Genomic DNA, 14,591 nt, shown 5'->3' on the forward strand with positions numbered 1-14,591 from the left:
ACTGTAAGAAATATTCTTAGTCTCAGAGATGAAACACGGTGTTGCGGGCCTAAAACATGCTCCAAAATTTGATTCAATGTTGCACAAAATTCACACATGGAGAAAATGTATGTAAAATCTGGGTATTACGCATGGCTCAACGGCACCACCTTAAAGGCAGGCCCTACTGTGGGTTTGTGCTTGATGTATGAATGTTGGTAGGTACATTAGCTTAGGATTTGGTCAGCACCTTCTTCAAATCTTGAGGATCAAAAGTTATTAAAATATTTCCAATGAGTCGAAGTCATAGCTACACCTACTTGTTACATACATATTCATGCTTAGTGTGAGAGTAGGCAGCATCCCATTTTCAGCGTATCAAGACATACTGTCAACTCGTTTAAGGTGCTTTTAGGTACTGCTTTAGGAAGATTCAAACTGGACTGGAATCCTCAGCTAGCGGTGTTTTCCTCTACCAGAGTATAGGATCAGAACAAGCTGTTTCCTGTTCCTGTGTGTAGAATGTAAACGTGTCCTCTCCTGTGCTACGTGTAGTTTCTGGTCGAGCAGTCTGGACAACGCTTTGAAGCGGCACACTGAGAGATCCACCAAACACTGGTTCTCCATCTACCAGCTGGTGGAGAGGTACCTGGAGGAGCAGAAGCAGGATGCTGAGAAAGGTAACACATCATGGCTCCCATGACACAAATATTCAGATGACATTTTTTTTTAAACCATCAACACATTTTGTAATCGGCCGAGTTAAAATGTCCTTTCTAATGTGCTTTCATGGGGGGACTTTAGGAAATATATCAAACTAAAACTGTGTTTTTTATGAGAAAAGTAGCTAAGTACTTCTTACCTGCTTAACCAAGTGTTAGGGTTATGTCTCTGTAACTGTGACAAATAGCAATGAAGAATGACATTCATTAACCAGTAGGTGGCTCACAACATAACTCATCAGTATGTATTTAAAGGCAAAACTAAATAAGTAAAAGCTTCATACTTCCTCCCATTGTCAGACAACTGTATAACCAGAACAAAATGTTTGTCTTCCTGGCTCTAGGTGAGGAGGAGGTGGAGCGCCTCTCCCTGTCCTCGGTGTGCTCCACCCTCCAGGCCTTCATGGAGGGCTCCACCCTGGGACAGTTCCACACCCGCCTGGACACGCTGCTCAGCTTCCACTGCCACCTGCTGCTGCTGGACCCCCAGCAGCCGAGACAAGGTCAGCCAGCACTGTTCATTTAGTCTGACCTAACACAGGGCTCTATGTGTAACAGATCCACTCTGTAATGTGATCCTTCCTCTCCTCTGTACCCGTCCTGAACCAATCATTGTTATACTGTGAAAACACTGCAGCAAATCAACAGTCTTCATTTTGTTTGACTCGCATAGATATACTGTAGGTGTTTAGTGTGAAAATATTTTCCCAAAGACTCTAATATACATGATATTTTGATTGCAGTGGAGCGCAAAGACAAATTATGCTAATTGTGCAAATTCCCAACATATGCAAGTTAGCATCCGGCAGTTTCTATGTGCTGGGGACCTGCACTATACATTTCTACCATAACACTTTGGGGTCCTACAACTCATTACATCATCATTAGCGGAGTGGACGTATTGATCCGTAGATCAGACGGGGTCAGCTGCTACACTGGGACTATACATACTGGTTCACACCACTGATTGGATTTGGACTGAATTCAATAGTGCGGAGGAAATTATCATCTCATCTCTTTTAGTTCATGTTTATCCTCAAATACATTTGACCTTTGTAAAGCAAAAGGGCAAAACCAGCTAATATCGAGTGTTGCTTCCTGCATTGATGGAGACTGAACTATTGATCCGGGTGACCTGTTAACTAGTTTATTTTACAGAGCCATTGTCCAGTCTACTGTGGAACCTGCACAAATACTACAGCCAGTTCTCTGACGGCATCCAGACCAAGATCACTTCGCTCAGGCAGCCCATCGAGAAGGAGCTCAAGGTTTCTATGAGTCTCCTTTATCACTGCATACCAATACCCTGAAACCCAGTCCATACATGTCAGAGTCTACAGCGCTGCACATTCTGAAGTTCTCTGTGATGTGTTCCTCTCAGGACTTTGTCAAGATCTCCAAATGGAACGATGTCAGTTTCTGGTCCATCAAGCAGTCAGTGGACAAGACGCATCGGTAACATATCACCCCAATAAGATTGTGCCGTGTATTCATTTTTGAGTATTATTAATAAATATTGAAGTAATAAATGTATATATTTTTGTATTATTTAATTGTATTCTGTATAAACATACTAAATTGTTTTACTTTTTAAATGTATGTATTATTTGTTATTTCTTTAATTTGTATTATTTGATTCTCATTATTTAATACACTTTGTATTATTACAATTCTTTTTGTTATTTGAACTGTGTTCTTCCCCTGTCTTTTAAAATCATTGAACACAAGATGGCTGCCCTCTCACCCCCTCTGTTCTGCCCGTCTTCCCTTCTCCTCTCAGGACTCTCTTCAAGTTTGTGAAGAAGTTCGAGGCGGCTCTGAGTGGGCCGAGTGCCCCCTCTCTGGTGGAGGAGGGGAGCAGTGCCAGCCTGGACAGTGTGGATGCTAACCCAGAGGAGACCCCCCTCCATCGGGTCCACAAGGCTCTGAAGAACACCCTGCCTGGGAAGGGCCGAGATCTGCAGGTTGTTGTTATATTCACCATGATTATTATATCAGTTATTATCACGTCCTTACTTATGGTGATAAGTACTGTTTTGACTGCATCTTTGCAAATAAAAAATAAAGAAAACCTTCTGTACGTAGCACTCACAAAGGATTTGGCTTTCAGTGAAGCTAATGCAGTAGCACTTCATCTTATAGATAGGAAATACACCTGCAGGATTCTTGCTTTTTAGTTTGTTTCTTCATGGTTGAATGAGATAACCTCGGCTGAATGAATAACCTCGGTTCGATTGTATATTTCAGCTCGAGGGCCCAGAAGAAGGTGTGGAGGCCTCCTCTCTGCAGGGCCGCCTGCCGGCTCTGACCCGGAAGATGAAGAAGCTGTGCGTCCAGCTGCAGAAGAAGAACCCGGCGCCGGAGCTGGCTGAAGACCTGGACTGCTTCACTGGTAACCATCCCACCTGGACACAGTGAATATCTGTCTTTTGACAGACAAGCTTCCCATAAAAGGTTTTCTGCACACAGTATAGAATCAGTTACACAAGCCTCTTGATAAAGTGGAGGGTTTAACCTCAGATGTTCACCTGCAGCTGATGATAGACATTAAGGTTGTTGTAAGGAAAATATGTGGTTTGTTTTTGTGTCTTCACCTCACCTCACATAGCTGGTGTATTGCTCCCCAAACCCCCCAGGGTAAATGCAGTTTATTTGTATTCTCCTCCTCAGGTGAGGTGATCAGCAACCTGCAGGACTTGCAGAACCTGACCGTGGACATGACGGCAGAGAAGGAGAAGCAGAAGTCTGAAGTGAAGCACATCCTGCAGCAGAAGCAGAGAGCTCTGTCTGAACTGTTCAAGATGCTCGCAGGAATAGGTGTGTTCACTCATTAATCAGAAGCCATCAGGGACCCTGGTAGACCACCACACATATAACAACAAAGACTAGAACACCCCTGTTGTTCAATATTACTATGTGGAATATACTGTATATATACGCCGCATCATAATTATTATTACTGGCTGCTGTCCCTTAGTTAGAGAATTCATCTTCTGTAATAAATCTGTAAATAACTGCAATATATCTACTATCACCTGGCTGCTATCACACTACCTTATACATGCTACACTTATTTTTCAAATACTGTCACTGGTACTGGATGTGAAATCTTTTAATTGTATTTTGTGTAATTTCTATTTATATCTTGAATATTTTATGCATGCTTTTTAATTTAGATGAAGCTATGTTTGGCTCTTTACTTTTGCTGTACCAATGTACATTTCCCCTCTGTGGGATGGATAAAGGCATTCTGATTCTGATAAGTCTCAGAAGGAAAACAAGTTCTTCAAACCTCACTCTGAAATCTCTCTTGGTCCTATCCAGGTCTGTCGTACCGTAAAGGCCTGCTGTGGAACCGGACCGTCGACCCAGAGAGGAACCTGTGTATGCAGCCGCTGGAGATGACCACCGCTCTGTCTGCTGTCAGGAACCAGGAGCAGGCTGAGAGCATGTAATTACACCTTTCTTACTATAATGAGGCTTATCAAAATACATCCCAGTTTATAGGGATGTATTTTAGGTAGTTGATGTTAACTACTGACAGCACATTTTGAATAGACACTGTTGGACAAAGTGAAACTACTGAGTGAGTTCACCAACTCCATGACTCCTCTCCAGTGTTGGGGTAGTTACTCAAAAAAAGTAATGCATTACACATTACCAAAAGAAAAAACAAGTAATTTACTAAATTATTCACTGCTGAAAGTAATGAGATACACTTCTAGTTACATTACTTTTTGATTACTCTGTAACGCCCCCCTTTACCTGTATCTTGCTCAATATGTTTCTGAAAGACGGCAATTCCACTGTGGAAACAAGCAGCATTTCCTCCATGATGTTTGCTGCGCCTCATAGGCGCCTCAGGTTTGGGAAGGCTAAATAACTTTTTTTACCTGACGCTGCCCGCCTCCAGCGTCTATAGAAAAGAGATCAACTCAATGAAACCGCCTGCTGACCAATCAGAGCTCAGTGTGCGGAGTTTAAATCGATCAAATCCTATTACAGGATAAAGGAAATAGGCTACAGTTTAAACTGCCGTATGCAGAGAAGACGCCGACGTGTCGCACTTATCATTCATATCACATCATCAATCAGATCATCGATCATATAATATCATAATATATCATATATTTCCTTATCTGAGTCAGCTTCTCGAGCCGTATCTGGCCGTGCAACACTTACATTGTCACATACTGTATGCAGAAGTATTATTTTAAGCAACACATTAAGTTGACGAAACACTCAACTCAAATGTAATTAAAGTCAGATCCACTCGTGTCTTAGCCGTCTAAGTGATATCATACAACTGTTGTACACTTTCAAACACTCGGTAGTTTATTTATTTTTTAACCAGTTGTTCTATATTCACCTTGCAGGTGCAACTATGTGTTGTATCCTGGATTATATGTTTAAGTCATGGATGTTTAAAGTTCATATTTGTCTAATATTAGTTTACTTTTCATTATTGAAGTATGACGTTGCACTGTCAGTACACTTGTCCCTGTTTGTGATTGGTCAAATGTAGCTAACCCCGCCCCTTTCACGTGAACGCGCTCTCAGCTGGAGAGAGAAACCCTGGCTTGATTTACCGAGTTGATAACCAGCGTCGTAGGACCGCTTAGCGAGATCTCGTTTGTTAGGGTTAGTTAAGATAACTCAAACATATCCAGGGTCTGTTGAACTGGCTTCATAGTGCACAGGGCACAGGTGGCTGCATAGCAGCGCTAATGTCAAAGACACAAACATTATACATTATATATTTATTTGACCAGGATGCAGTGACACAAATATTTGGGAAGGCTTAGCCTTCCCTAGCCTACAGTACCCGCCGCCCCTGCTGCGACTGCTTATCTCTGCTGAGACTCTGCTCATCGCAGAGATAAGATCATTTTGTGCTCAGTAACTGTAATGTAATTACTGCTGTTCTCAACAGTAACGCGTTACAGACCAATGTCATCTGATGACTGGAACGCGTTGGAGCGCAATATTGCTCCACTCTAGTTGTGCTGTTTAACCACATTTATCATTATCCATGAATTAGATGAAATGGATCACCAGAATTTCTCTTTTTTACCCTGTACAACTTCATTGATTTGTTTCCATTATCATCATTAATGTTACTGATAAACTAGGCTTGGGTAAATCCTCTATAATGACCTCTCTGACTGCTCTCTGTTCTGTGTGCTGCAGGTTGTTCACAGAGCTGCTGGCAGCCTGGGATGGATGTCAGAAGTACTTCTACCGCTCCTGGGCGAGGAGGAGCGCCATGCTGACGGCTCTGCAAAGCGCTGCCAAGGTCAATATAGCAATATAACATCACCACCTGTAGTATTAGTTACTCCTCTCTGTCTACAGGTTATAGTGATGAGCAGAGGTGGAAAAATGACTCTGGTACTTCTACTTAAGTACAAGATCTGAGTGTAGGAATACTCTGTTACAAGTTTTGATTATAATGATTGATCATGAAAGTGTTCTCAAAGCTGGTAAAGGTGCAGCTAGTCTGAATGACTTTGTATACTGCAGGGTAGCTTGTGAATTTACTCCAGGTGGAACTAAAGTCTGATTTAACACTTGATTATATTTCATCATTAATCCAAATCTGTAAAGTAACTAAAGGTATTAAATACATGTAGTGGAGTAAAAGCACCATTTACTTTTGAATTGTAGTGGAGTAGAAGTCCAAAGTAGCATAACATGGAATTACTTAAGTGCAGTTCTTGAGTAAATGTACATAGTTACTTTATACAACGGGTGAGTGTGTGTGTTTGGCCCTGTGATCTGAAGTGTCTTTGGCCCAATTCCAATCCACCCCCTACACCCTACCCTCCGTTTGCGCGTTCGCGCAGAGGGTCCGCCACATTAAGTGCTGTTCCAAACCAACGAGTGTGGAGGGGGGGTGGGCTATCAAGCCCTCAAACAGCGAGTCTGCATCGATCCTGACTTCACCTGCTGCCCTACCTGACGGGTCTCAACGCTGTGCGTGTCCGTCAGGAAACACTCTGTAGTAGTTCCAGCAAACATCCACTGATAAATTGCGATGTTAACAACCTCATGATAACCTCATATGTTTTTAATTTAGGATCATACCTGTGTTTAGTCTAGAAAAAGGTAAATGTGTGCATTTTATTATAAAGTTGTGTATATTTACAGACTGTTGCAAAAACTAAGAAGCTTATAAACATCAGGTTTAAAACTAAAAGAGCTTTACAAAAAAGTAACACAATTAGAGATGTTTGAAGTTTTATTTGAGTTATTAATTTACATTTTTTTGTCCAAGAGATGCTGATTTGAAAGCTGTTACATACAGTTACGGCATTTCCTGTTTCTGCCGGAGAGAGGGGAGTTTGTTCCAAAGCTTGCCGCTGTATTTACTCCCTCCATCTGACAGGAGGGAGCCTCGTTCAGCTGCGAGTGTCACTCCGACACGGAGTTCACTCCGTCACGGAGGGGTAGGGCGTGGTTTGGAATCGGGGGCCTCTGTGTGTGTGTTTGGCCCGGTGGTCTGAAGTGTCTCTGTGTGTGTGTTTGGCCCGGTGGTCTGAAGTGTCTCTGTGTGTGTGTTTGGCCCGGTGGTCTGAAGTGTCTCTGTGTGTGTGTTTGGCCTTGTGGTCTGAAGTGTCTCTCTGTGTGTGTGCAGGAGCTGGGTGTGGGGAACATCGACCGCTGCAGAGGCTTCTCCTCTCACCTCTTCAAGCTGCTCCTCCAGCAGAGGCAGCGCCTGGCCGGGCTGACGGAGCAGTGGCTCCACCTCAGGTCAGTCCGCTGCTCTGCTCTCACAGGCCGTGTATCACTTTCAACCAATTTAACAAATACTTTTATTGGCATTCCTTCCTTTCTAACAAAAGACATTACACAAATGTTTAACCCCCCCAAAAGAGAATACATAAACATAAAAATAATACAACAAAGGAAAGTAATACTCAAATGAATAACATACTAAAATATAAATGTACAGATGTAGACAGTGAATAACAATTCAAAAGAGAAAACTCATACAAAAGACATTAATGATTAAAAAAAATAGTGAAATTGTCAAAAGGTTTAAACGTGTTTCTACCTTTTTATAATAATAATTATGATCATTTGAATTAGGTTTTGGGTTTTATTCAAATGTATACTGTAGCAGCTGTAGTCTTCTGGGTTCAAGTTTGTAAAATCATTCAACATTTGTTTCTTTTATAACTCTGAAATAAGCTTTGGTTTTGTGTAAATGAGGTCTATTCACCATACCTTTCAAAAAGAAGAGTCAATCCTGTGGTAATAAGTAGGAATCAAGTTGCCTTACAGTAAAAGGTGTAACATATGTACTTATACTAAATTCTTTCTAAATAGTCAAACTTGGAGGACAAAAGTTGATAGGATGTAAGAGTTAAAGGTAGGGTAGGTAAGAATGGAGAAACCAGCTCGAGTGCGCTACAATTCTCCTCCAACAAACACGAACGCGCACATGACCAATGAGGGCACGAGATAAGTTTGTGCACAGATGGAAGGCTGACAGGCAGGTAGGCCATCCAGTCATCTGACCCGGGCCGGCTCAGATGATTGGTCGTGCTTTTTACAGAGCCACAGCTTCCACAGATGACATGTTTTTATGTATTTTTTGTCAAAGCATTTCATGTATTCATTGCTATCGGGATGTTAAGAGCATTCCATGGAATATAACAAAAAGTGTTTCTGAAGTGAATTACCTACCCTACCTTTAAGTGTAAATAAAAGCTGAATCTAGATTTTGGAAGTTGGACAACAGGTTGTTGTTTAAAGAGTAAACACACCTGGTGCAAAAAAAAGGATTTTAAAGAGGAAATGTACACAGTAATTTAAAAATAATTATACACATGATGTCATTTTGGCATCCGGTTAAAATAGAAAAGCAATATTATTTTAGTATTATTACATTTTAATTATTGATCCCTTTGCTTTCACACCAAGTACTTCGATTTATTTGGTCTGAACGCAAAATTTCAAGAACTATCGGAACTATACTGGGAGAAGTACTCCGATGTGAAAGCGCCTATTGGGGAAACTTCTTTGTATTCATCACACACTGCACACAGTGAGGTCAGAGGTCAGGGTCAGATTCCTCACAGCAGCCATACACAGTGATGAGCCGCGTTCACACCTGAGTACTTTTCACCGTACTTTTCGCGTTTAGTTCCGTTAGTACCCCTTATGTCGCGTTCACACAAATGGAGGATCCTTTAATGAAGACTAACCCCTATAGAAGTTCTGAAATAAAATAGTTATGTAAAAGTACGGAAAAAATGGTCATCAACAACATCAAAATATCAAGAGTAAAAGTAATCATTATGCATGTTCCAAAGTGTTATATTATTCATGTTTAACTTATATATATAAGTAAGAGCTTTTTTAACGTGCATCCACAGTTTGATAACGTTGTATAATACTAGGTACATTTGTATTATTGCATATAATAGAAGTACAGAGTAACACATGTATCTTTCACAGTATACTTTTGAGTTCTGTTGTTTTTTCTATTTTGAGATGTTTGTTTGTTTATTTTCTATTCTTTTTATTTCAAATGATTTGCAATGCCTTGTTTTGACATGCTGCTCTAACAAAAACATTTACACAATTTGGGATCAATAAAGTATATCTTCTCTTCATCCTATCTTATAAGGAAAATAGTCTCTGAGCCTCAGCTGGACTTTAGTTCTATCCCTCCCATAGAACAATGAAAATGTGTTGCTGAGGTGTTTCTGGCTGTTATGCCTTCTAACCCTTCTTCTCTCATCCCGCTCCCAGGAGGCTGACAGACAGTGTTCAGGGCCTTAAGGCCGACCTGCAGGGCCACAGTGAGGCCCCCGGCTGCACCCTGCCCCCCCAGGCCTCCCTCAGAGAGTGGGTGGGCCGGGGCCAGGCGCTGGCCGCTCAGTGCTCCACCCTCCTGCAGCAGCTGGCCTGGCTGCTGCAGTGCTGCCCCGAGGACCTCCAGCAGAAGGAGGAGGTGGGGGGTGGCAGGCAGCTCACCCTGAGGTGCCCCTCCCCACTGGCCACTCAGCGCCAACCCCCTGGCTGTCTGCTGCGGAGAGGAGACCCCGCCTGGAGCCAGCTGAACCAGAGCATGAACCTGATGCTGAAGCAGACTCAGGACCTGAAGGTGGAGCTGGACGGGGTCGCTCAGCAGACCTCTGAGAGACAGCTGCACTCACGGTAACACACAAGCTGTTTACCTGATAGGGAGAGCAGGGGTCCCACTTTAACAATTCTATCATTTGTCCTGGGTGCCACAAATTGAGACAATGACCTGGTTTGATTGACAGCTGACGTGGCTTTTAACCAATGGCTGTTTTTAGCAAGAGAGGGCGATCAGCATTAGCTGTGTCAGATGTCAATCAAAAGTAAACATACTCATTATGCAGATTTGCCCATTTCAGACTAATAATGAATTTAATTAGTTTTAAATCTTTTGTATACTGCAGGGTAGCTTGTGAATTTACTCCAGGTGGAACTAAAGTCTGATTTAAGTGTTGACCATATTTCACATCATTCATCTAAATCTATAAAGTAACTAAAGGTATTAAACACATGTAGTGGAGTAAAAGTACACCATTTACCTCTGAATTGTAGTGGAGTAGAAGTACAAAGTAGCAAAGAATTGAAATACTCAAGTAAAGTAAAAGTACCTCGAAAGTAAATGTACTTAGTTACTTCCCACCTCTGCTGGTCACCCTAAACTCTGGTGTCTGCTCTCCACAGGGAACACTTTCTCACATGCTGCTCAGCCTTCGATCAGCTGGCAGAGGTGGCGGCTCAGATGCCCAGTGTGGAGCAGCTGTTCACCCCCACCCTGGGTGTGGGGGGTGCAGACAGCCAGCCCGCCATCACCCAGAGCCTGCAGTACGTCAGAGGACAGGTGGAGGCCAACATCAGCGAGTTCACCACCTGGAAGACCCAGCTGCTGTCTCTGGGACCCCAGCCCTCAGGTGAGTGAGCCTATAGTGTCACACCTTCAGATATCACCAACAGACACCTCACTGACGGATATAAACACAAATCGAGGAGGATAACAAAGTAACTTCAGCTACAAATCACATTTCGTACCATGGTTCTACAGCTCCTCTGCTTCTTTCTCCAACAGATCACCAGACGGCTTTCTGTACGGAGTTCTCTGCTGAGCTGGAGACTCACATCAACACAGTGCTGTGTGCTGTCCAGGCGCTGGTGAAGAGGAGGGAGAGAGAGCAGCCTGGAGAAGTGAAGACAGGTGAGAATGATGAAGTGCAGGGTGCCTGCCACACATTTCCACCTAATTCTGATACTTTAATAAGCATGCAAACAAAAACTGGGCTTTTTCAGACTACCCAACAGTCCAGTTTTGTTACTTCTCTGTGACTGGAGACACCAGCTTCAGACAGGGGGTGTTTCTCAATGTCGAGTAAAGCTGCTCCAGATTCAGATTCAGATTCAACTTTATTGTCATTACGTAGTACATGTACTAGTGACGAAATGTGAGTTTAGGCATCTGACCAGAAGTGCAAAATAGCAGTGCAGGAGTCTACATAGTAAGAATAATTGTACATGGAATTATTATAAATAGAATAGAGCCACTATTTCAAGCATACTACGTCATCGAGTGCCACCGAAGGACTGTTCCAATGTCCAGCATACTTGGAAATCTACCGAGCCCGGCGTACTTCGTAGCGAGAAATTTCGAGGCTGCACATGTGTAGACTCCGCGGTCTTAAAATCCCCACAATGCTTTGCGCACGGACCAATTTCCCAAAATCTGTGACGGAAAATGTAAGGCGGGGCCTCTCATATGACGCACACCTGCACACTTGCTCGCCTGTTCCACTCTTCGTTTTCCGAATGCGAGGAAGGATTCTTGCCTCGCTTCTGAAGGAAGTGACTCGGAAGACATGTGCTACCAAGCAAGCGTCCTCGACATTGAGAAACACCCATGGTCTTTGTCAGTTGTATCTTACATTTGAATAAGTGTTGTATTTTGCATTCTACATACAGTGTAGCTAGTGATGGCCTGTGTGTTTGTTTCTCCCCTTTTAAAAGTACAGGGAAAAACTAAAGTCCTGAGCAAGGCTTGATAATGGCTTGTATTGGCGACTTTCAAAGTCTTGTGCATGAGACAGAAAAGGGACCCCGTCGTATAAAAGCCTCTGCCGATATATTAGAATATCCTGATTTTCCTGACAGCATTAATACAAAGGATATAATGTTGTGTACATGTGATGTTTCAGAGGGTGCTGAGGAGGAGGAGAAAGGGGATGAACAGCCTGTGGAGGACCTGCTGAAGCCGGGTCACCTGACTCTGCTGCTGGAGGGGGAGCTGGAGGCCGAGGTGGGGGCTCTGAGTCTGGGAGAGGTCAGCGCAGGGCTGGAGAGGCTGCTGGACCTCCTGAAGACCCACAGAGACTCCTGCCAGCCCCTGCAGCTCCAGGTACCAACAACCACTCCCTTATCAATTCAAATCAATTTAAAAATACTTGTATCGGTTTTTAAAGCTCTTAATGGTCTTGGGCCTAGCTATTTATCGGATTTGCTCTTAACCGACAGTATGAGCCCTCTAGAACACTCAGGTCTTCTGGTACTGGCCTTTTAATCAAACCCAAAGTCAGAACACAGACCCTCTGTGAGACCTCTTTTTGTTATTACTGGCCAAGACCTGAGGGCAGACCCACCTTTTTAAATGTAGCTTCTAACTGAATTGTATTTTTATTATTTTTTTTATTATATATGTATCTATATACAATATATGTGTTGCTATTAAGTGTTATTTTTTATTAATGTTACTCTGGTTATTACATAAAGGGGAGATAGTTTCTTTATAGATTGTCTATGCGTTTGAATTGTGAAGCACTTAGAGTTACCTTTGTGTCTGAAAAGTGCTTCATAAATCAAGTTTGATTTGATAATGGTGTGTGAGAAGCTTGTTTCATGTCAGAATGAGGCCTCTAGCTCAGTTGCATCTGTCCCTGTGTGTGTGTGCAGGAGGTGGACAGAGCGGTCAGGATGCTGGTGCAGCTGGAGCCGCTGCTGGGGGTGTACTCGGACACGGTGCGCTCCTACATGGCTGTGTGTCTGGGGGCTCACAGGAGCACCGGCAAGCTGCTGTCAGTGCTGGCCAACATCTTCAGCGAGCTCGCTCAGAAGGTAGGGGGCAACACAGTCTCTCATCAAGGGGTTCAAATAGGGTTTGCTTTGTGGGTGTGTGCTTTACTCTAAGGTTTTGATTATTCACATACGTGAAATGTTTAATAACACTTTTACAAGAGCTTAATTTCGCCTCTTCATTTGATCTCAAAGTGCAGCAGATCGGTGCAAATGGGCAGTTACAATGTCCTTTTTTCCTAATATGGTGCAGCCTCTTATTTATAGTGTTTAGATACTCCTCTGAATATATGGCTTTTTTACTGAGAATATTTATTTATATTGTTTTTACATTTTTTATGTTTGTCTTTATTTTATTTTGTATTTTATTTTTAAGAAATGTTGCTGCTGTGACAAAACAGTTCATACCACAGCAAGGAAGTGAAAGCAGTTTGTTTTCATTTGAATACAAAAATATATAAACAGTATATTTGTTTCAATTCCCAATGAATAATCATGATAAATAACTGATATGTCAATATTGATGTTGGCCATAGTCTTGCAGGATAGTGTGCATTCAGTCAGTACTCGTGTAGTTTCCCTTCACCTTACTTTAGCAATATTGCAGTGAGTGGTCATCTAAAATGCAGTCATGCAGTGGCATAAGCAGTGACTCAATGTTTGTTGTGCCCCCCCCCCCCCTCAGGGTTTCTGCCTGCCTCAGGAGCTGATGGCTGGTGGAGATGGAGAAGGAGCCACGGAGTTCCACGAGAATGAGGGCGGAGGAATAGGAGAGGGAGAGGGCTCCAAAGACGTCAGCGACAAGATCGAGAATGAGGATCAGGTAACTTAACTTGTACATTTTCACAAAATAATCATGGTCAAATGTGACTTAATGCTTGTAGGAGCTTTCATCTTCTCTTGGTCTTAATTAGCTGAGCTTGTTCAGAACAACATCTCACGTCAAATCTCTAACATGTATAGTAGCAATGACACGCCAATGCTACGGCTGAGTAGAGCAGCCTGGTTTCAGATGACATTATAGGTCCTGTTCAACTGAGACACATACAGACTAGCTCAGGGGTCGGCAACCCCTGGCACCCGTGCCAGCATTGGCACGCGGCACCGTAACCAGTGGCACACTAGGAATAAGTGGAATAAGTGTGCAAAATATTTAAATTGTATTTTCGGATCCTGAACGAGACCGCCGCCAGAGCGCGTCTCCCTGTTACCTGCAGAAGGAAGCCATGCACGCAACGCAGCCCCGCTCTGTTTAACTCCAGCCGACTTTCTGCCGCTTTCCTCCGTGGTGCAGGGCTGATCGTTTCACCACAGAGGAAAGCACTTCACAAATGCCGCAGTTTTTGCATGGCTGTGTCTTTAGTTGAAAGCCCAGTGGCGATCTGCTCATCTCTCATTGAAATAATATGCTACAAAGGGGCGGACTGGCCATCTGTGTGTTGAACTTTCCTGTCGGCTCCCAGACCGTAGTCGAGGAGGGCAGAAGCAACAAGCTTCAGGTTCAATAACCCACTTTAGCTTAAATGACTGGAGAGAGACGAGCTCTTCTTGGGAGGCCGTTGCATTTATTTAGCTGTTCTTCTGTTTCACAAAATACATCACAGACCTCTGTTTTTCTGCTGCCTCGTTTCACTTCCAGAAACATACACACGCTCCCTCACTGTCGCTCTACCATCCACACACACAGTCACACACACACACATGCCACACCCCTCTCTCTCTCTCTTAAAGGGACAGCGATCTCATCTCACTCTGCATGACCCTAATATCATAACATGTGTGTTCTGGAGAATCACAGAACGG

The 14,591-nt window shown here is 43.1% G+C and overlaps 1 protein-coding gene across 3 annotated transcripts in view; it reads left to right on the plus strand.

Moving 5' to 3' along the window:
- mdn1 (midasin AAA ATPase 1) overlaps nucleotides 1-14,591 on the plus strand; it is a 99,472-nt gene that overhangs the window by 71,746 nt on the left and 13,135 nt on the right. For 2 of the 3 annotated variants that reach the window (XM_034150385.1, XM_034150384.1), the window contains exons 69-84: nucleotides 535-659; nucleotides 1,046-1,204; nucleotides 1,860-1,969; nucleotides 2,083-2,156; nucleotides 2,482-2,665; nucleotides 2,949-3,093; nucleotides 3,372-3,518; nucleotides 4,026-4,152; nucleotides 5,892-5,997; nucleotides 7,339-7,454; nucleotides 9,465-9,872; nucleotides 10,419-10,645; nucleotides 10,801-10,926; nucleotides 11,918-12,117; nucleotides 12,669-12,830; nucleotides 13,474-13,611. In XM_034150385.1, the coding sequence (XP_034006276.1) occupies nucleotides 535-659; nucleotides 1,046-1,204; nucleotides 1,860-1,969; nucleotides 2,083-2,156; nucleotides 2,482-2,665; nucleotides 2,949-3,093; nucleotides 3,372-3,518; nucleotides 4,026-4,152; nucleotides 5,892-5,997; nucleotides 7,339-7,454; nucleotides 9,465-9,872; nucleotides 10,419-10,645; nucleotides 10,801-10,926; nucleotides 11,918-12,117; nucleotides 12,669-12,830; nucleotides 13,474-13,611 (2,554 nt within the window). Of the gene's footprint in view, nucleotides 1-534; nucleotides 660-1,045; nucleotides 1,205-1,859; nucleotides 1,970-2,082; nucleotides 2,157-2,481; nucleotides 2,669-2,948; nucleotides 3,094-3,371; nucleotides 3,519-4,025; nucleotides 4,153-5,891; nucleotides 5,998-7,338; nucleotides 7,455-9,464; nucleotides 9,873-10,418; nucleotides 10,646-10,800; nucleotides 10,927-11,917; nucleotides 12,118-12,668; nucleotides 12,831-13,473; nucleotides 13,612-14,591 lie in introns of all 3 variants that reach the window. The other variant, XM_034150383.1, reaches the window with a different exon arrangement.

Source organism: Trematomus bernacchii, unplaced genomic scaffold, assembly GCF_902827165.1.
Source record: "Trematomus bernacchii unplaced genomic scaffold, fTreBer1.1, whole genome shotgun sequence".
Taxonomy (NCBI): domain Eukaryota; kingdom Metazoa; phylum Chordata; class Actinopteri; order Perciformes; family Nototheniidae; genus Trematomus; species Trematomus bernacchii.